At 35.7% G+C, this 20,805-nt stretch overlaps 1 protein-coding gene across 10 annotated transcripts in view; it reads right to left on the reverse strand.

Moving 5' to 3' along the window:
• Positions 1 to 20,805, reverse strand: part of HDAC9 (histone deacetylase 9) — a 726,671-nt gene that overhangs the window by 673,009 nt on the left and 32,857 nt on the right. For 9 of the 10 annotated variants that reach the window (XM_087860991.1, XM_087861000.1, XM_087860996.1 and 6 more), the window contains exon 2: positions 15,353 to 15,470. The exons of the other annotated variant lie outside the window; for it this stretch is intronic. In XM_087860991.1, coding sequence (XP_087717117.1) covers positions 15,353 to 15,446 — 94 coding nt within the window. In that variant the 5' untranslated portion in view covers positions 15,447 to 15,470. The remainder of the gene's footprint in view (positions 1 to 15,352; positions 15,471 to 20,805) is intronic. 10 annotated transcript variants of the gene reach the window in all.

Below are 20,805 nucleotides of genomic sequence, written 5' to 3' on the forward strand. Positions count from 1 at the left end.
GGACTTGAGTCTAGGAGGAGGATAAGGAAAGGGTAAGTACAAACTTTTAGTTTTAAGATATGTTGCAAGATGAATAAGGTATGAGGATCTAATGTATAACATGGTGACTATAGTTGATAACACATGTCATATAATTGAAATTTGCTAAGAGAATAGAACTTAAATGTTTTCAGGGGAAAACAAAGTAAATATATGAGGTGAGGGATGTATTAATTACTTCAATAGGAGGAATTCTTTCTCAACAGATATATATATGAAATCATCATGGTATACCCTTAAAAAAAAAGAAACTATTCTAAACCAAATGAAAATGAAAACACAACATATCAATGTCTGTGGAATGTAGCTAAGACAGTATTAGCAGTATTTAAGAGAAATTTTATAACACTAAATACATAGAATTGAAAAGAAGAAAAATCTCACATCAATTACCTCAGCTTCCACAATAAGAAACTAGAAAAAGGGGAACAAATCAAATTCAAAGCAAGTAGAAGAAAGGTAATAATGAAGATCAGAGTGGAAATCAAAGAAACAGAAAACAGAAGGATAACTGAGAATATCAATGAAACCAAAAGCTGATTACTCAAGAAGATTTATAATACTGGTAAACTTCTAGTTAAGCTGATGATGATAAAAAAGAGAAAAGACATTAATTACTAATATCAGGAATGAAATCTGTGACATCATTACAGATTCTACAAAGAGTCAAAGGGTAATATGAGAATATTACCAGCAACTTTATGCCTGCACATCTGAAGACCTAGAGAAAGTGGGCAAGTTCCTTGAAAAATACAAACTACCAAATTCAAGAAGAGATGGGTAATGTGAATAACACTGCATCTATTAAAGAATTTGCATTAGTAATTAAATATCTTCCTGTAAAAAAAAACAAAAACAAACAAACAAAAACTCCAGGTTTAGGAGGAGTTCACTGTTGAATTCTACCAAATATTTAAAAGAAAAAAAGAATGCCAACCCTCGGCAAACTCTTCCAGAAAACTGAAGACAAGTGACTTTCCCGACGTAGTCCCAATATTAGACTAGCATTACCCTGATACCAAAATCTGACAAACACATTACAAGAAAAGAAAAATACAGGGCGTCTGGGTGGCTCAGTTGGCTAAGTGCCTGCCTTCGGCTCAGGTCATGATCCCTGAGTCCTGGGACTGACTCTAGCAACAGGCTCCCTGCTCAGTGGGGAGTCTGCTTCTCCCTCTGCCCCTTTCCCATAGTTGTGCTCCGCCCCCCTGCAAAAATAAATAAAATCTTAAAAAAAAAAAAAGAAAATTACAGACCAATATTCCTCAAATAGAATCCATCAATATATAAAAAGTAGTATAAACCCTGACCAAGTGGGATTTACCTCAGTAATGCAAGATTGGTTTACCATCTGAAAAGCAATTAATGAAAGATACCATATTAATAAATGACAAAACCACATAATCATCTCAAGAGAAGCAGAAAAATAATAAATCAATTCTTGATGAGCTATGTGGAAACAGGTGCAAATTCTGAATGTACCTAACAGTATGTGCTATTCATATTGTCAAATATTTATTAAGGATCTATGCACTGGAGCCTAATTCTTGGCTCAGAAAACATTAGGAAAAAAGAGACAAACCCTAGCTTCAGTACAGCTTATATCTTTGTAATTGTTGTCATTATCATTGTAACATCATCATCATTCCTTTTACTCTGTTCAGATCCCTCTATGAATAGTAATGGCACTCTACCACACGCTTCAACTTGCCAACATAGTAAGTTGCTATTGCATATCCAATTGATTTTACATACATACTTTGCCTCATCAGAGGCTTATGCACATTCTGTTTCTAATTTCTTAGACCTGAATACCTCAAATACAATAATTTTCTATTTCCCTTCTTGTTTAAATAAAATAAAGGCGCTTATCTCCGTGGTAGTTCTAGATAAGAAAACAATAATGAAAAATAACAATCCCTTACACTTGCATAGTGCTTTACACTTTTCAAAGCGTTTTCATATTGACTATATCATGATCTCATTTGAAAAATTCTGTGAGGTCACTAGAGAGAGTAAGCAATCTCTTTATTTCATAGATGAGAAAACTGAGGCCCAGAGACGTTAAGTAAATATCCATAATTCACAGCTATGTAATTTTCTCACATAGATGCTATTCTTCCATTTCCTTTAAGTTTCAGAAAGAGCAATGGTTTCATAAATATGCATTATCTTTCTTGAATATAGTGGCACGTGTCCAATTTCCTAAACAGGCTCCTTCAAATAGACCCAATATGGTTTTGCCGACACGGCTACTACGCTCTTTATCCAGTAGTAATCAAGTCCACTGTGGAACATACACACTCCTCAAGTCTCACACTATTACAAGATGACCAGACCAGCTAAAGATGAGTAAGTGGCCCGTGTGAGGAAAATTCTAGATCAAGGAACTAAGAATTCACATTATTATAACGTTAGAATCCAAAATACAAATAATATTAATTACACTTCCACAAAATTCATCTGTAATAATAAATTATCCTTACTGAAAGCATATTTTAGAGTTTTATATAGGACTGTTAAAAAAATAACCTGTTTTTAAAGCTCCGTATCAACTTAACCAGAAAAATAACCATCTCAATCAATTTATTTAACAAAGGTGGACTCAGAGTGCTAAAAAGTATTTTGGATATTCTTTTACCCAATTTCAGTAGAACTGGCTCTGCACAGCTGACAGGAAGAAATGAAGAAAGGTTTCCTCTTCTATAAATAAAATACAGAAGTATGAGAAGGAGGGGGGCATTTGAAGTTGGTTAATTTGCTGTTCCTCTTTTAAAAATCACTAAATTGAATGTGAAAATAATTCAATACTCTAACTTGTTCATGGATTTCTCCAAATGATTGCAAATCTCTGGAAAACAACCTTACTCCGTTACTATTTCTGCAGTAAATTATATACATTACAAAATAATGTCATTGGAGAAAAACCAACAAAAGCATTAAGAGATTATGTTTCTAGGCACATGCAGAGCTCATTTTACTTTAATTATACAGTTCTTTAATTTGGTAATTATAAAATATTCCCTGACAAAATTAGTTTTAGTTACAAACTTAGGCATGTAAATTTCATAGAGCCACCACTTTTTCTGACACACTGTCAGAATGTCATAGTTTTTAAATAATGACAGTACGTGGTATGGCACCACTACTTTTTAAAGAAATACATCCACAAGAACTTAATGTTCAGTTGGCTTCCTCAAAAGAAAACAGATGAGGAATAAATAGTGGCAATAGTTTGCCTGCTTATGAAACATGAAATTAACAGAAAAACATTTCAAATTTCACTCATCATCAGGCCTACCATGTATATCAATACCCACCTCAACTTGAAGAGTGACATTTTAGAACTATTTAACATGAAATTAAGCTAGCAATTATCATCGACTCTTTCTCAAATGGCTAGAATTGCAACCAAATTTCCATCAGTTTTATTCCTTAAGGTATAGAGAGAAGGAAGCACATATATTCATAACGAAAAGTGCCTATGTTAAAGTGAAGATATTGTTATTCACATTATTAAATATTGTTAACGTTACACTAACAAGCTTCTGTTTACAGAATTCACTGCACAGCCCCTTGTTTGTTGAGCTGTACTTATATATGTGGCTACGTTTGCATTGGTGTTTGAATGGGAACACATGAGAAGTAAAAAAGAAAAGATACAACAAACGGGTCATCAAAATTAGATAAGCATCTCATGGGGAAGTCAAAATGAGGCTATACCAAAACATTAATATTAATAATAATAATAGTTATTTGATCATGATACAATATGCACTGTGTGAAATTAATATTCCCATTTTTCAGATGGAGAAACTGAAGCACAAGAGGTTAAAACATTTGTCCAAGGTCCTATAGCTAGCAAATGAATGAAAATCTGATCCCAGGCATGCTGACTAGAGATGAATCCCTGATTCTCCTAAGGAAAATGATTATTTTGAACTCTATATTTTCATAATTATATAATTTATGTAATTCCTATGAACAATAAAAAATAAACAAGTGAAAAAACTGCAAGCTACAAAATGTTTGTGTGGCCGAAAAGCTTTCTGAATTATACTGTTTCATGACTGACTGACATTTGGATTAGTCTCCCAAACATAAAATTCCCTACTTCACCACTGCATCCAGCATGATCCCTTCCCCACTCATCTCTTCTGCTGATAGAGAGGGAAAGTAATGATTTGGAATCATCCTACATACAGAGTGCCTCATAGTCCTGCCCTTTTCTTCACTTTCTTCTGTGAGGGATTCTAAGCATTCTTAGAGAGACCAGCAGCTCAGCGCTTATCCCCACCCCTTCCCTGAGAATAAGTCTAATTTCCCTATTAATCTCTTCCAAAATGTTCTTCCTACATTTTTAAAATTAACATTTCTCATTCTCACCCTTTTCCTCCTCTACTGCCCAGTAGAATCTTGGAGGCTAAGGAATTAAAAACGGGACCACAGTCTTCTGCATTGGACCAGGCTTAGCAGCAAATCCATCTGTATCAAGAATTTCATGGGCCTGGTCTGACCTTGGAACATGTTCCTGAGCAATCCAGGATGAATCAGGAGGTGGGATCTCTCAGTGTCAGTCCTCCCAGCCGAAGAAGACTAGAAACTTGGTGGCATAAAGACTGTGCAGGGCTAAGAAATGGAAAGAGTCAAAATGAACAAAGAAGACTAGAAACTTGGTGGCATAAAGACTGTGCAGGGCTAAGAAATGGAAAGAGTCAAAATGAACAAAGTCCAAGGGAAAAAAAGGAAGAGAGACTGATTGAGTCTAAAGCAAAGAAAAAGAATCTATGGTAGAACAAAGACAGTATCCTTTTCTTGTATAATTGATGTAATATATTGCTTCTCTGAGATTATTGATAAATTGTTCTAAATTTTCTTCTGTTTTGTATTAAAGGTATTTCTTCTGTCTTTCCTTTTTTTCTTTTCCTTCTTTCGTTCTCTCGCTTCCTCCCTTTCTTTCTTTCTCTTCTTTTCTTTTCTTTCTTTTTCTTTCTTTCTTTTCTTCTGTTTGAGAAGCTCAATTTCTCTCTTTAAAATTCAAACTTCTTCTGAAAGATCAGGCCTTCAGGCCTGTAAGTGGGAAATAGGTTGACAAGTATGTAGACTTGCACTTAATCCCCCGTTTATCAATCCGATTCCTCACCTCCAGCTTCCCATATCCCAGGTGTCCCAATGTCTCGAAATTCTGTGGATTAATTTCTTCAAATAGTCAACTTCTCTAACCCTATTGGGCAAGAAGAAGGGTAGTCTGCTAACTGTAGGGTGGTGGGGCAAAGAAGGGAGACATGATCTGGTGACTGATTGCTACTTAAATAAACTTTCAACCAACCATTATATACAGTCATTAGCCTCATCCCCACCTGTAATCCCTGGATCCTTTTGAGTTTAGGGGAACAAAATACCTTGCTTCTCAATGTACTCTCCCTGTAGAAACTGAATTTGAGTTTCCTCCATGGTTCTAAGGTAGCCTTCTTCCCATGTTCCAGAAATATGTTGGTATCCCTTCTCTGTAATTATCTCCCTCTCCTACTGACTGTCTCCTATGAGTTTATACTTTTAAATGTTTATTGTTACTTTAATGGAGTTTCTGGAAATAATAGATAATTGCGTGTTTTCACTAATATACTTGAAAAATTCTGATATTTTGAAAAAGTAATCACCACCAATAACCTTTAATATATCATCAAATATAAGAATACCCTCATTTTGGCAAGAATGACTGAAGTATATTTTCTTACACAATGAAGGTTATTTTATGTCTAGTTAATATTTTCCCCTAGGAATAGGAATTGACTTTTCATGCTTTTTATCCATTTCTAGTAATATTTTTTTCTCTTGATTTATTTCTGTAATTAATTATTAATGAATTCTTGACACTAAGTCACCTCTTGGCTGAGGTGAATTATTCTTTTAAGATACTGCTAAATTTAATTTGTTATATTTTACCTAGACTTCTTGCCTATACATCCATAATAGGGATTGTTGTATAGATATATATTTGTGATATTTTCTGCTAAGTTTTAGATTCAGGATTATGTGACTTTCAAAAATATTAATTGGGACACTTTCTATAAATTTCTATTTAGGCAAATAAGAATTTACTTCTTAAAAATTTGAAAAGCTTACTGGTATGAACATTTTGAGATATTGCAGTTTTTTACTCCAAAATTATAAGTAGTTAGCCGCTAAAATTTTGCCTATCAAGTTTCATAGAGAATCAGCTTAGAAGTTCTATTTTTATTAAAATTTCTATTTCATTTCAACTTTATTCATTTTTAAAATAACTTTGCTTTACACTTTTTCTGAGTCAAATTTCTAAAGATTTTAAAATTATTATTATTATTTTCAAGATTTTATTTTATTTATTTATTTGGGGGGGTGGGGAGAGCACAGAGGGAGAGTCAAAGGGAGAAGCTTAGCAGAGAGCCCGATGAGGGACTCCATCCCAGGGCCCTGAGATCATAACCTGAGCCAAAGGCAGGCACTTCCCAGATGCTCCTAAATTATTATTTTTAAGAACCAGCTCTTGGATATATGAACACCACCTTTCATGGTTTCTTTAAATTTTGTTTTTTATCTCATCTAATTCCCCTTAATATTGTTATGTTTAAATTTTATATTTTAAAAAACATCTTATGTTGCGTTTTACTTTTTGTAGTTTAAAATGAAATAATTTACCACCATATATTCGCCTGTGAATGCGGCTTTGCTGAACTTCAGGAGGGCTTTTTTTCCTCCTAAATAGTGTTCTTGTTTTCTAAATGACTCATAACTGCAGTTTTAATTGCCTCTGACCCAACAGTTTTGAATGGCTTATTCCTTCCAAGTAATTATCTGTGTTACAGCTTTTTGTTAATAATTTCTGGTTTTATTATATTATAATCAGAGAATATGGTCTATCTTTTGGCACACAACTTAACTCCTAACAGTACAAGGAACTAAATTTGGCATGATAAATAGACTTCTCACTTCAAGTAAATACTTTTAATCAGGATCTTTATATAAGTTTGACTTTTCACAATAGATGTTTTATCAAAGGGTCTTCTAACTTCTGAAATACAGTCTTTCTCAGTGTTTAAAAGGTGCTTGTTGATTTCTTTGCCCCTAACAAAATTATTAGCTCATGGTCTAATTGTACATGAAAAGGAATAACTTCCTCTAGCTTCAACACGAAAGACAAGCCAAAATGAGAAGTGGTGTTTTCAACCACTTAAATAACCACCATCTTGAATTAAAAAAAAAATATTTTACAGATGAATTAATGGAAATCTACAAAGGCTTAATGACTTGCCTACCATCTCACATCTAGTACAGAGTTGCCAGGGCAGAATAATTTTTTTTTTTTATTCTTCTGCCATAGTCCCCTTCCTACGTGCTCTCTCCTTTTATTGGCCCAATTATGGAATGTATTCACAAATCTTATGTATTTCTCATTAATTTGATTAAAACAATTATGTGCTAGAATAAAAGCAAAAATTAAGTTTAAGGAACTAGGGAGGGGTGCCTGGGTGGCTCACTCAGTTAAGCGTCTGCCTTCAGCTCAGGTCATGATCCTAGGGTCCTGGAATCAAGCCTGGCATTGGGATCCCTGCTCAGCGGGGAATCTGCTTCTCCCTCTGCCTCTCCCCCTTTGCTCGTGCTCTCTCTCTCTCAAATAAATAAACAAAATCTTTTAAAAACATAAGGGACTAGGAAGAGAATTTTAGAATTTTACACTTAAACACAGCTACAAATTGCAGACTTGTGAAAAAAAATCATCTTTAAGATGGGACAAGGAAAGCATCTCAGGGGAACTCTGGTTACACAGGCCATGTTATAATATTTACTGGTCAGTCTTGTCTCCACCAGAATATTTTAGTCATTAGTTTGAAATGTTTAAGTGAGGAAATAATCAGAAAAACTATTTCATATCTGTATAAAGTTCCCTCTCCTCTCCTAGAAAGAATTTTAATTAGAACTCCAGAGAAAATAACTGGCAATATTTTTAAACATGCCTAAACTTTTAAATGTCTGGCAAATGTGGTCATGGAAGGTGTACTGAGCCTGACCGAAGTTTAATGTGTGGGTTCCAGTCCTGGCTCTGTGACCTTAGCATCTGTGACTTAGCTCTGTGACTCTAGATGTTTCTCTAGACCTCCTTTTCCTGAGAGGCTGTGCACAGACGGTCCCTTCCATATCCTTGAACTCAATTTTTGTGAAACCTAGATTTGCAAATGATATTGTCCTTTATTTCAGGTAATATTTATTCAGAATGTATCCGGTGTCAGAAAACAGCACCAGGTAATAGATTATAGCATGAGAAAGGGTAGTTACAGTCCCTACCTACAACAAATGTAGTCAGTCACTATTTCTTCACTTCCAACAGGATGACTACATTATTATATTTAAAATAATTATTATGCTAATATGTTTCTCTTGTGTATGCAACAGGCATTTTGTAATTTCTCTGAGAATTAAAGGTGATTTAAAAAAGAAAAAGCTACATATTTCTGTTATAGTCTGCAAACTACAGCATACGTTCAGAAAGTTACATTTTACCGCACACCTAACAAAAGGTGGTGCTATATGCCTCAGCTCCATTTTTGTCTGTGGCTGTCAGAGCTATTTTAAGTTTTAATTGAAACTATGTATTTCCTAAAAATAAGTTAACTGAACATATTGCCTTTTCTTTTTGTTAAAAAAAACAACTTTCTATTATGCCAATAATGTCAGAGATTAATAACAAACGTAAAAGATAATTAAGCAGGGACATTTAAAATAAATGGAATTCAAAATGTATTGCATGCTTGATTGTCGGACTAAAATTAAACAACTAATCTGAATATGACTGATGGGAATGTTGCTGAAGGAACAATTAAAACAGTGCAACTCTGATAGGTTCAATCAGGGTAGTTCTCTTCTTATTTTCCATTTGCCTTTTGTTATTTATACCTGAAATGCAAAACCATATGATCAGTTTCTCACCTCTACTTATGGTTGTGATGACAGGGAAATCAATTGTTAATTGGTCAGCTCAAACTGTACTCATTTACTTATTATGTTTGTGTCTCTTCCTCCTTGATCTTAAATTTCCTTAAGATCTCCTCAGGATTATTTGTTTTATGTGAGTAAAACCAGGATGCCACAGTGCTAAACTTACTGCTTTGCCATTTGTTTCAGATTATTCTTCCTACATGCTCCAATTTGCATAACTTTATTGTTTTGTGGATTCTAAGCTTGTGAATTTATTACCAAGGCACCTGCCAGTGTTACTGTATTTAAGGAACTGTCAGCAGTTTCTATTTTGGGGTTCTAAGTTGGCTACAAAAACTCACTCTGGGCTGAATTTTGGCTGTGTTACAGGGTAGCAAACGAAGAGGGATTTATTTTTAGAAAAGGGGGAGAGAGTGGTGGGGAAATAGTTTTTTGCTTTTTTTGGGGGGGGGTATAGAAATATAAAATAGAAAACAGAAGTTGGTGGTTTCAGAAGTATTCTGAAAGATTAATCCTCTTTGATTTTTCTGAAGTTGGTTGGGTACCTTTTCCAACCCATTAGGCTACATTGCAGACTCATGCCTTGAGGGATTATGGCAAAACATTAGAATTATCTTTTCTATTTACTGGCAAAATACCTTGTGTATGCCTTAATTTTAACAATGGGACAGCAGCTTTAGGGGTAAAAATCATCCATTTAGTGAAGACTAGACTAGAACCAACAAGTTTCAGGTTCCTGACAAAAGACTAAGCATCTTAAGTATGACCTTCAATTGTGTCAAAAGGAGGTTCTTCCTACCCTTCTTCCCTCCTGCAACCCATCATCACTATCAGCACAAAGAGCTTCACTAAATTGGGAAGAAGCAGGGATGCTCTGAGTTTCATCTAGTTTTGAAGCTTTGTCTCTGGAAAGAGTCTTCACAATCTAAATCTTTATTTGGCAAGCAAAAAAAAAAAAAAAAATTCCAAGATCCATCAGTATATCTGGAACTTTTGCATAATAATATAATCAGAAAGTTTATTTTTCCAAAGCATTGAGGCACAGAAGATAAGTATCATGCCCTTCCTCTTATCCACACACATGTGAGAGACTATAGGCATACACATCTTAGAATTTGCCAATAAACTATAGTTTATACTTTATACCTAATGTATCTTAGACATAAAATCTGTACTATTTCCGAGGTAAAATGAATAAGAATCTTATAGCTAGCCAGATGTAGTATCAATTAACAAACGTCTCTTGAGCACCTTTTGGGGCAAGGCACTAAGCTAGAGAGTTGGGTTAGTAAGGAATATAAAACTCTGGGGCAGGGATGAAAGTATAATGTGAAATGAAGAAAAGAAGGGGAAGTCTATGAAAGACATAATCTGCATCCAAACACTGCTTATGGGAAGTATACTCTGGTCCGCAGGTTTGAGCAAGATGGACCCTCTGGCAGGTGCATCACTATTGTGAAACTGGAGACACTGAAATAATCAGAGACTAACATCAAACACTGAATCATACAATTCATTCCATTCTCTCTTCAGAACTTACTCGCCAAGTAGCCTTTCAGTTATAATTTGATTTTTCCCTGTAGAGTAACTTTCATGAGTCAGCACCGAGTAGGCTCATATGTGCATTCTAAATCATCTGGAGCAAAGAATTCTTGTGATAAACCAATATATTTGGAGTTATACATTAATATCTTGTGAGTTCGGTTAATGAAAGCCTGTCCCTGTATGAGAGTTCTAGTCCCAATATGCTAACCAAATAAGTGCCTAGATCTCCATTGCTAAGGTCCACACCCCACAGTCTATGAGTCCAGTCCTACCACATGACAGGAGCTTAATGAATGAGTGAAGGTGGTGGAATACTGTAAAAGGCCCTGGAGGGGGTAGCCTGGCCTCTCCTGGTAGCCCACTTCAATTACTATGTAGTTTTTTCTCCAATTTCAACAGGAACTAAAAAGTTCAAAGAGAAAAACAGTCATGGTTTGAATTTTTACAATTTCATTTTATTTTAATGAACTCCAAAAATAAATGAGCTAAAGCAAAAAAGCTTCTAAACCATACCTCATTTCCACTCTGATGTTTCCAGTCTCATAAATATTGCTTAAATAAATATCCTTTAAACCATGTTAGATTTTTCCCCCCTATTTCTGCAGCAGCCTATTACTGAAAGATACCTTAGCACAACCTCCTCTTTTACAAAGGAGCAAACTGATGTGATTATTTCATCTAATCCTATAACAATAAAAAAAGGAAATAAGTACCAAAAGTAGATTAAAATAACCAAGAAGTTGTTCCTCACTAATTAAAATCAGGAAGTTTGGTTAGTTTGATGTTATTAGGAAACAAAAAATTATTTCAGAGTAACTCATATGTATTTTTTGCTGTTTATCCAACTTTAGTTGGTATAGGCTCTTCAAGTTTATCCTCAATTTTCTGGTTATTAATAGTTTTAATTAGCTTTTTCACATTTATGGGATGATAATAAAAACAGCAAGTTCTTCAGAAATATGTGTTTTTCTTTTAGCTTTTGTTTTCTTAAGCATAAAAATTTGCACCCCAAGAGTGAAGTGTTGCCTATTTCATGTTTTGCTTTGTTATTGTTTTAATTAGTATAACATTCCATGTTTTGGCTTTTAGTATCAAGTTTAACTGTATGCAGTAGGCCAACAGTGCTCAAATATCAGCAATTTCATATGGCCCCAACTAATATTTACTTAAAAATGTAGTTTTTACTGCAAATTAGTCATAGGATAACATTATATTTTCTGGCCAATTATATCTAGTTTTTGTTTTTTTTTTTTTTAAGTAGGCTTCATACCCAGCACAGAGCCCAAAACAGGGCTTGAACTCACAACCCTGAGATCAAGACCTGAGCTGAGATCAAGGGTTGGTTGCTTAACCAACTGAGCCACCAGGCACCCCTATATCTAGTTTCTGATATGTAAACCAAAAATAAAATATTTCAGTAAGAGAGTTAAATTTAATTTGTAGCAAAAAACTCTGCTTATCCTAAAAAATAAGTTGATTTCCCTAAAAACAACTACTTGTAATCATATAAGCACTCTACATACTAATCAATTAAAAGTGAAAAAGAGATGTTTCCTTACTAAAGTCCAATAAATACTATGTCAACTGTAAAATGAGATCAAATAAAAATCAATGTAAGAATTCATTTATAATAACTTGTCACATATCTCTATGGTGTTTAAGGGTCATTGGCACATGGGGAAAGGGAGGGGGGGAGTCCCTCTACTCTTAATTGCTTTTACAGATACCTTGAGGTACTGTAAATCATAAAAGGGTGAAATGATGGAAAATAGGGCACTGAGGAGAAAGATCTTTGTTTACCTCAATGACCTGCATGAAAATCACTCAATTAACAACCTAATATCAGCTGTCCCCTGGATTCCACCTGTGAAGACTTCAGATTTCTCCATACTTTCCACACTCTATAGAAGGCAATGTAACTAGAAATAAATGACTTTCAAAGATGGACTTACATAAAAGAACACAGCGTGTACAGTATACAACTCATAACTACACCTTCTTACAGAATTTTTTAAAATCTTAACAGTTTAAAAGTGCTGAGAAATCCAAAATATATATTCATCTTGGTGACAGACAACGTGCATTGTGAACAAGCTCCTCTTCTTAATCAGACCCTTTGTTCCAGGTACCAAAAATGAGCCAGCATATTTTACTGTTTGTGACAAAATGAGAAATATATAAATGATGAAGAGAAATTGAGAACTCATAGTTAGCTCCTAAAGAGAACATGACATATCCACTACATTTGCATAAAATAGCTGAGAAAATAATATAACTGCTTCTCAATATCTGTTATCTAAATTATACCTCTGGGTGCCTGCATGGCTCAGCTGGTTAAGCGTCTGATTCTCGATTTCGACTCAGGTCATGACCTCAGGGTTGTGAGATCTAGCTTCATGTCAGGCTCTCTGCTCAAGGCAGTCTTCTTGTCCCTCTCCCTTTGCTCCTCCCTCACTAGCTCACTCTTTTTCTCTCTCACAAATAAATCAAATCTTGAAAAAATAAAAATAAATAAATTATACGTCCTTCAAGCTTTCCTTGTCCAAAACAATTTTTTTAAAATCCCAAGGGGCATCTGGGTGGCTCAGTCGGTTAAGCAATCTGCTCTTGATTTTGGTTCAGTTCATGATCTAGGGCTCTGTGGTCAGTGGGAGTCTGCTTGGGATTCTCTCCCTCCCTCTCCCTCTGCTCCTCCCCGTTTGTGCTCTCTCTCTCTTTCTCAAATAAATAAATAAATTCTTTTTTAAAAAAATCCTAAGAATATTGTCATTTGTAAGACAAATATATTCTTTCAGGTAATTTTACTGAAATACACATTATTTGCAGAATGGAAGTAGGAATATTCAATTTGAAGTTCTGAAAAGTAAAACCAAAACCATTATGCCAGACAAAGATACAATTTGAAATAAGACAACAGGACTTTATGTTTACTAATAACAAAAACAATATTAAATAAAATTAACCATGAACAATTTCAGTTCTATGTCAGAATCTCACTGGCTGAATTTGTTACCTGAAAACTGTTTTCACTATTTATAACATCTATGTCCTGAGAATAAAGCTCAGCTAAATTTATTTACTTTTGTCAAGCACCATTAGTTATAGCCAGTGACAAAACCAATTAAACATTTATTTCGAATGATTTTTTTTGCCTATATTACACTAGGTCATGGTGATTTTACCACAAACTGAAGTGAAATATCCCCAATCTTGAAAATTTTTATGTACTCATTTTTTTCTTTTATTAAGCTTTTCATTTTAATTCCTGTATAGTTAACATACAGTGTCATATTAGTTTCAAGTGTACAATATAGTGATTTAACAATGTATTTAACAAATACATCATCACTCAGTGCTCATCATAAGTGTACTCAATCCCCTTCACCTATTTCACCCATCCCCCCACCCACCTCCCCTCTGATGTGCTTTATTTTAAATGAGTATTCTCAGTTAAAGTAACTATTTTTTTCAACAAGAACATTTTTTTACTTGATGCATACTTCAGAATGCATAGTTCTGAAAAATATATACAAAACATTCCATCCAAGAAAAACAGAATACACATTTTCCTCAAGTACTCACAGTAGAATCTCCTAGTTAAATCACATGAAAGGAGACATAACAAATATTGCAAATTTAAGAAGACTGAAATCCTACCAAGTATATTTTCCAACCACGATGGTACCAAACTAAAGATCAACAATAACACAAAGCTGGACAATCTACAATGTAAATATTAAATATTTAAATATGTCAATATTAAATAACACACTACTGCACAAGCAGTGGGCCAAATGAGAAATCAAATGGCAAATCAAACTATGTCTCAAAACAAAAGAAAAAGAAAACACAATATTCCAAAACCTATAGGACGCAGCAAAAGCAGATGTTAGAATTCAATTTATGCTATAAATGCTTGTATTAAAAAAAAAAAGTTCAAATAAACAACTTCATATTACACCACAAGGAACCAGAAGAAGAAGAAGAAGAAGAAGAAGAAGAAGAAGAAGAAGAAGAAGAAGAAGAAGAAAAGGAAGAAGAAGAAGAAGAAGAAACTTAGCTGAAATTTAGCAGAGGAAACAAATAACCAAGGGGGAAAAACAGCAAAATACTTGTGCTATAAACTCAAATAAAATGCAATGATATCTATAATATTTCTGAAACAGTCTTCCAATTCAAGCTATCATCAGCTTCTGCATAAACTGAATCATTGTCTGTCATGGAAATTATCTGTCTTGACTTTTACTCTGTATCTCCTTTAGAATGTTTTGGTTTTGGGAGGGTTTTTTTGAAGGTGGCAACAGTAGAATCATGGGTCCAGTTTCTCTTAAAACCCACACACACACATCTCTGTCTCAGATATACTAAGTGATGCCAGTCTCTTGCTAGATTTTAATAATCTCTTTAATTCATTTTGCTGCTAAAACGTCCAACAATATGAAGTACATTGTAATGATTATACAGAGTTTACTGATGTTCGTTCACTAAATTGCTTTATTTCTGGCTGTTCTGGTAACTTGCAATGGTACACTTGACAAGATGAAATCAATACTAGTTAAAGAATAATTAATAACTCAATGTTGTGTTCGTATTGTCAACAGGGGGAAACTGTAGGCCATTTCTTTGTTTTAATCACCGCTTTTAAATTCACGAAGTAGAGTTTTGTTTTCAAAAGTGCTGGGAGCCAAGAATTAAGGTAATGGGTACTCTTTCCATTCACATGCTTTGTCTTGATCTCTCTCTGAGGACTCTCTTTCATCTCATAGACTTAAAATTACTGGGTCATTTTTATTACCTTTTGGTACTTCATGTTCCTTTTCTGTCAGGCAACGACTCAACTTGTATGTGTAGGTCAGTTGCCCCCAGTTTAGCTCTGCACTTACATACATGTTAAGCTCTGCAGTTGACAGCACCTGGAGGATAGCAGGAAAGCAGGAGGGTTCATTGCAGCTTTAAGAACTTTCAGACTTTATCAGTCAGAAAAGAAACTTTATACTATTTTCAATTTGAGCTTAAAACAATCTGTGGTATTTTAGCATTTGGCGTGGATGTCTCATGTCACTTATCACATTATACCCTGCATTATAATTATTTCTGTAAATACTAAAGTTGTTTTAGGGACCTCTAAGCTCCATAAGGGCAAGAGCTATTTCTTATTCATCTTTTTATGCTTTACAAAAATGCTCCTCAAATTTAATGTGCACACAAAACACCTGGGAATCTCACTGGAATGCAGATTCTGTTCAGCAGTTTTGGGATGGGGCCTGAAGCATTGCAATTCTGACCAACTACCAGGTTTGCTGACCCTGCTGACCTGAAAACCACACTGTGAGTAGGTAGAGCATACAGGACCCAATATAAGCCATGAACCACTTCAAGGTATTTCTTTCAATTTTCTTTGAGGGAAATACCTAGTTAGCTTTGGTAGAAAGTTAACATTATTGAGTGCCAACAATGTGCCAAATACAGTTGATAACTCTCACATCCCTAGAAGGTAGGTATGATTTTATCTCCATTCTTCAGGTAGGGAAATTGATGCACAAAGAGGTGAGGTAATTGCCAAAGTAACTGAACCCACCTCTACCTGACTGAACTGCCTCAGCTCTTAATCACATCAACATGTTTCCTCTTAGCATCTCATAGCCATAATAAATGAGGTCGCCTGGGACACACTTTCTCCCCTTCTCTCTCAGAGAAAATCTCCCATCCTTCTAGGCCTGGCAGGGTGCCACTTCTCTGACTTCCCTCCATTGTATGTAACTTCCCCACTTCCCTTGAGGTTCCCTAGATATTTGTTCATCCTCCTAGTGTAGCACTTGCGAAAGAGTATTACAGTTATCTGAGAGGGGTCCTCTGATCTTCCTTGCCAGGTGTCAAAAGCTTGAGAGTTGGAATTTGGTCTTACTCAGTGGTGATACCCCAAAAGTTAGAGCATGGGAGCTTTTATTTTTTTAATTTTTTTTTAAGATTGTATTTATTTATTTGAGAGAGTGAGCAAGCAAGAAAGAGAGCATGACCTAGGGGAAGAGGAGAGGGAGAAGAGACTCCCCACTGAGCAGGGAGCCCGACATGGGGCTCAATCCTGGGACTCGGGATCACGACCTGAGCCAAAGGCAAATGCTTAACACAATGTCCACACACCACTCTCAGGGATTCAAATTTTTCTGGTCTGGGTTAGAGCCTAGGCATCAGCATGCTTGTGAAACTCCCCAGGAGAGTCTAATGGGCTGCAGGTGAGAATCCCGGACAGTGAGCCTCAAAGGACATAATGAGGGCTAGGACGTTCACTCTGAGGGAAGTGGATGTACTTTGAAGGGTTTTGACAAGCTCCCTCTGGCTGATGTGTTGAGAACAGTCCACAGGGGGACAAGGGCCAAAGCCAAGAGTTGGGATATCAAGTAAGAGGCCACTGTAATAATCTGGCTAGGAGAAAAGCATCGTCAAGACTGGGGGAGTGTCAATGGAGGTGATGAGAAATAGTCATAGGTCTAGATTTTTTTCCAAGGTAGAGCCAATACAAATTTAAGACCAACTGTATGTGGGTCTGGGAGATAGAAATGGATGAAGGATAATTCCAAAGTTTGGGGACTGAACAACTAGAACGTGGTTTGCTATTTACTAAGAGACTTTCCAAGGGATAAGTAACAGGTGTACATTTGCCACTATTCATTCCAAAAGAAGGCCAACCATCTCTGAGGTCAGTATTATAATGGAGCCTGCTTTTCAATAATGAAGTTCTTTTCCCCAACATATACTCTCCTTCCTGATACCCTTCACTGAACCAGGCCCCTTCTCTTTCCCAAACTCCACGTTCTCCCAGAAGTCTTCCTTTCCTCTCGTAGATCCTTTCCAAAGTTTTCCCCCATGCTTATTGGATGATTTTTCTCCAGAAGGGAAACCCTTCTTACTTCTTCCTGCATCCTGAGACTAGCTGCTATTTTTCTCTCCCACAGCAACCTCACATTTTGCCCTCAATCCTGTTCTTAAATCCTGCTTACTATTAGCCATATCTGTCTGGTTTTGTCTCCTATACCCCTAACTAGAAAAACATATTGGATGCCCCTACTGAGTCAGCAGTCAGGATGCTCCACACCAGCATACTCTCAAGGTAAAAATAAACAAACACTCTGACTGTAGAATTAAACCTTTTCAGTATGAAAATATAATCTCCTGGTACGTAGGCGATAAGAGCTGCAGTGTATGAAAAGTGATATGCTCACATTAAGTAAACCCTGAAAATTATTTTCCTTGACAACCAAAGATGTATCTAACCATATTTCCAGAGGGAAATCATACTCTACAGTATCTAATATGGTAACCCACAAAAATTAGCTACTCTATGATAGTCTACGATCATGAAAATTACACTCAATACCCCTTCTTTGATACCTAAAAACACGTTTTCCTATGCCCGAAGTCTGTGATTATGAAAAGAAACAAACTGAATAATCCAAATTGTATTGTTCACGTTCAAATCCTGAAGCACGAAACTAGAACAAATAATTTTCTGATTATGCCACAACTTTATAGATGAGCAGTGTCTGATGCTGTTAAATCTACCAAAAAGAAGGGATGATTTTAAAGTTAGCTTTACCTACGGATGAGATTTTTCTACATGTCACTGTCAGAAAATGTTTTAAATAACAGGGAAAGGATCTTGGAGGCTTAGGGAGGTGGAAGCTATACATTTCTTCCTCTAGAAATCTTAAAGAAATTCTCACCTAAAAGAAGAGTAAAATAAATTTAGCTAGTTTGAAATGTTAAGTATCTTTTGAAATTGAGGCTAATACATAATGGAAAGCAGAAATACTTCAATTTTGCCTTGCTTTTATATAAATTCTAAATGAAATATTCAAAGTTACAGCTCTCCAAGTTAAAAGAAATGGATAACATTTATGTGGCTCTATTGTGCGTTAAGGTGAAGACTTTGATTGGAACTTGGCTTAGTTGGGAAAGGAGAAGTTAATAAGGCAATTGTTCATGTGCTACCTAAAATCAGACAGGAATGTGAACCTTAAACAAGACACAGCGTATAGAGTTACTCTCAAAAGGACTAACTTTCCAAAACTCACCAGTACATACCATTTCAATAGTGCTCTCTAATCCAAATGAAGCAACCACTTTTCAATTTAATTTTATTATTCCTATCATTCCACAGTCACACACACACACACACACACACACACACACACACTTTTTTTTTTAAAGTTTACAAAATAATGCTGTGGTTAAAATGGAATGATCCTTAGCAACATTAAGGCATCACCCCTATTTAATGTGGCCTGTTCTTGTGTTTATCATCAATTCTGAGCTCTTCTTCATTTGCCGTCTTTTACCTCACATAGCACATGGAATGTAAATGTTCAAAACATTTAAGATAGGTAAGAAGATGAATGAGGTAGGAGGACTGGTGATGAAAGGAAAGCATGAAAAGATCATGAAGGTTCTGAAGGCCTGGATTTAACCAGAAAGGAAAGAGAATAAAGAAAGGGAGGAGACAGAAAAAAAAAAATAGTTGAAGATACAAAGAACGATGTTGGTCTGCTCCACTGTTTAGACTCAAGTCAGATCTGACTATAACAGTAAGAAAATCTCGTAAGAAATCTGTAGAACCTTCTTAGGCCTAAAGTATGGATAGTAGGATCTATTAGTTTGAACCATATAAAATTGCCTGACCTACAAAAATCCCCATTGCATATGGTTCAGCCTAAGATAAACATTTGCATTGTCAAGGCTAATTATTTCTGCTCTTTCCTCTTCCCAAGCATGACTTAGATAAATATGCTGGAAAATGGACAATTGGGAAGTTCCTCTAAGGAGGCTATGGGACTCCTTGAGCTCTCACTGCTAGCCATACATGGAGCAGGGAACAAAAATCAGAGTTTACCCCCCAGCCCAAGGCTCCTTCCACAACCCCTGCAACAGTGCGAGGGTCCAAAGAGAGAAACAAAGTGAAAGGAAGAGCAGATGTCAGACTTACCTGCACACTCAGAATTTCACTGAGGGATGAAATTATGTCTACCAAAATAGAGCTCCCTTCCTCCCCGTGTACCAGAGAACAATGAATAAAAAATGAGTCAGCTGAAAGAGTGACAGTTCCCCCAAGAGCCACGGGTTAGTGGCATTTTTTTAAGAGTAAATCCCAAGTTTGTCAAATTCAAGAGTTCTTTGCTGGTGATTAGTTAACATGATTGACATTAAGGGATACTTTCAAGAGCAACCCATCCGACCATGACTCATCTTTCAGGGTTGGACAGGAGAGTCAGTGCAGAGGATTTTATACCCTCAGTCATTATCACTGTCCTAAAAAATAAGAGCTCATACCATTACCAGCACAGTTCCTCCTTTAGCTGAAAGTTAAAGACAGATTTCCAAGTCCCATGGAAGCATTCACTAGTGGATCTAATGAGAGATCAACCACGGAGCACATCAAGGAGAGGAAGATAAAGAATATAATCAACTACCTGATCAGCCCAAATTACTCACATAAACAGATAATATGGGCCAGGGAAGAAAAATGCTCAAAGTTGATTTGAAAGATCTTCACAGATCTCTTAATAGCCTCAAACTTGTTGAAAGAATTTATTAGGCTGTTACTATAAGCATCCTTGAGGATCAATGGGCACCTCAATGCAGTTGAATGTCCTCCTGTCTTTTCTTCCACAGATACGCTGATGAGCTTATTAAAAGCCGGGCTGTTATGGCAGCGGCAAGTGCTCAAAGCACTTGGTCTGCAGAGTGAGAGAAAATCTTTTGTTCCCACCATCACGGGTTATTAAGGTTATAAAATTTGGAACTGAGAGTCGGTCAACAACAACAATAAAAACCTGCTGCACTAATTAAAAGAGATTGTATATCTGAAAAAGAACATTACGTTTCTCTTTCAGTTTGGGCTCCAAGAAAAGCAAATCAAAATGTTGGGGCAATGTTGTGATTGTCTGCTGTTAATGGCAAGGCTGCTATTTTAAATTGCAAGGAAACTTTTCAAAACCTTAAATAATGGTTTCAATTGTATTTAGGCCTTGCTCTAGATGGCAAATACATCTTTACCTCTTTTTCAAAATTGGGTGGCTAAAAACTTTTTTGAGGAACACAGTAGAGGTACCTTGTAAATTTAGTCTTGTGTATTTTTGCTGGAGCTAAATTATAAGCAATATATTGGTGAGTTGTAAAAGTCAAATAAAGAAATTAAATTTAGCACAGTGTTTACAATGGTGATTTCTCATTGCAATAATTATGGGAACTCAT

Source organism: Ursus americanus, chromosome 3 (genome assembly GCF_024610735.1).
Source record: "Ursus americanus isolate L20-20 chromosome 3, mUrsAme1.1.p, whole genome shotgun sequence".
NCBI lineage: Eukaryota > Metazoa > Chordata > Mammalia > Carnivora > Ursidae > Ursus > Ursus americanus.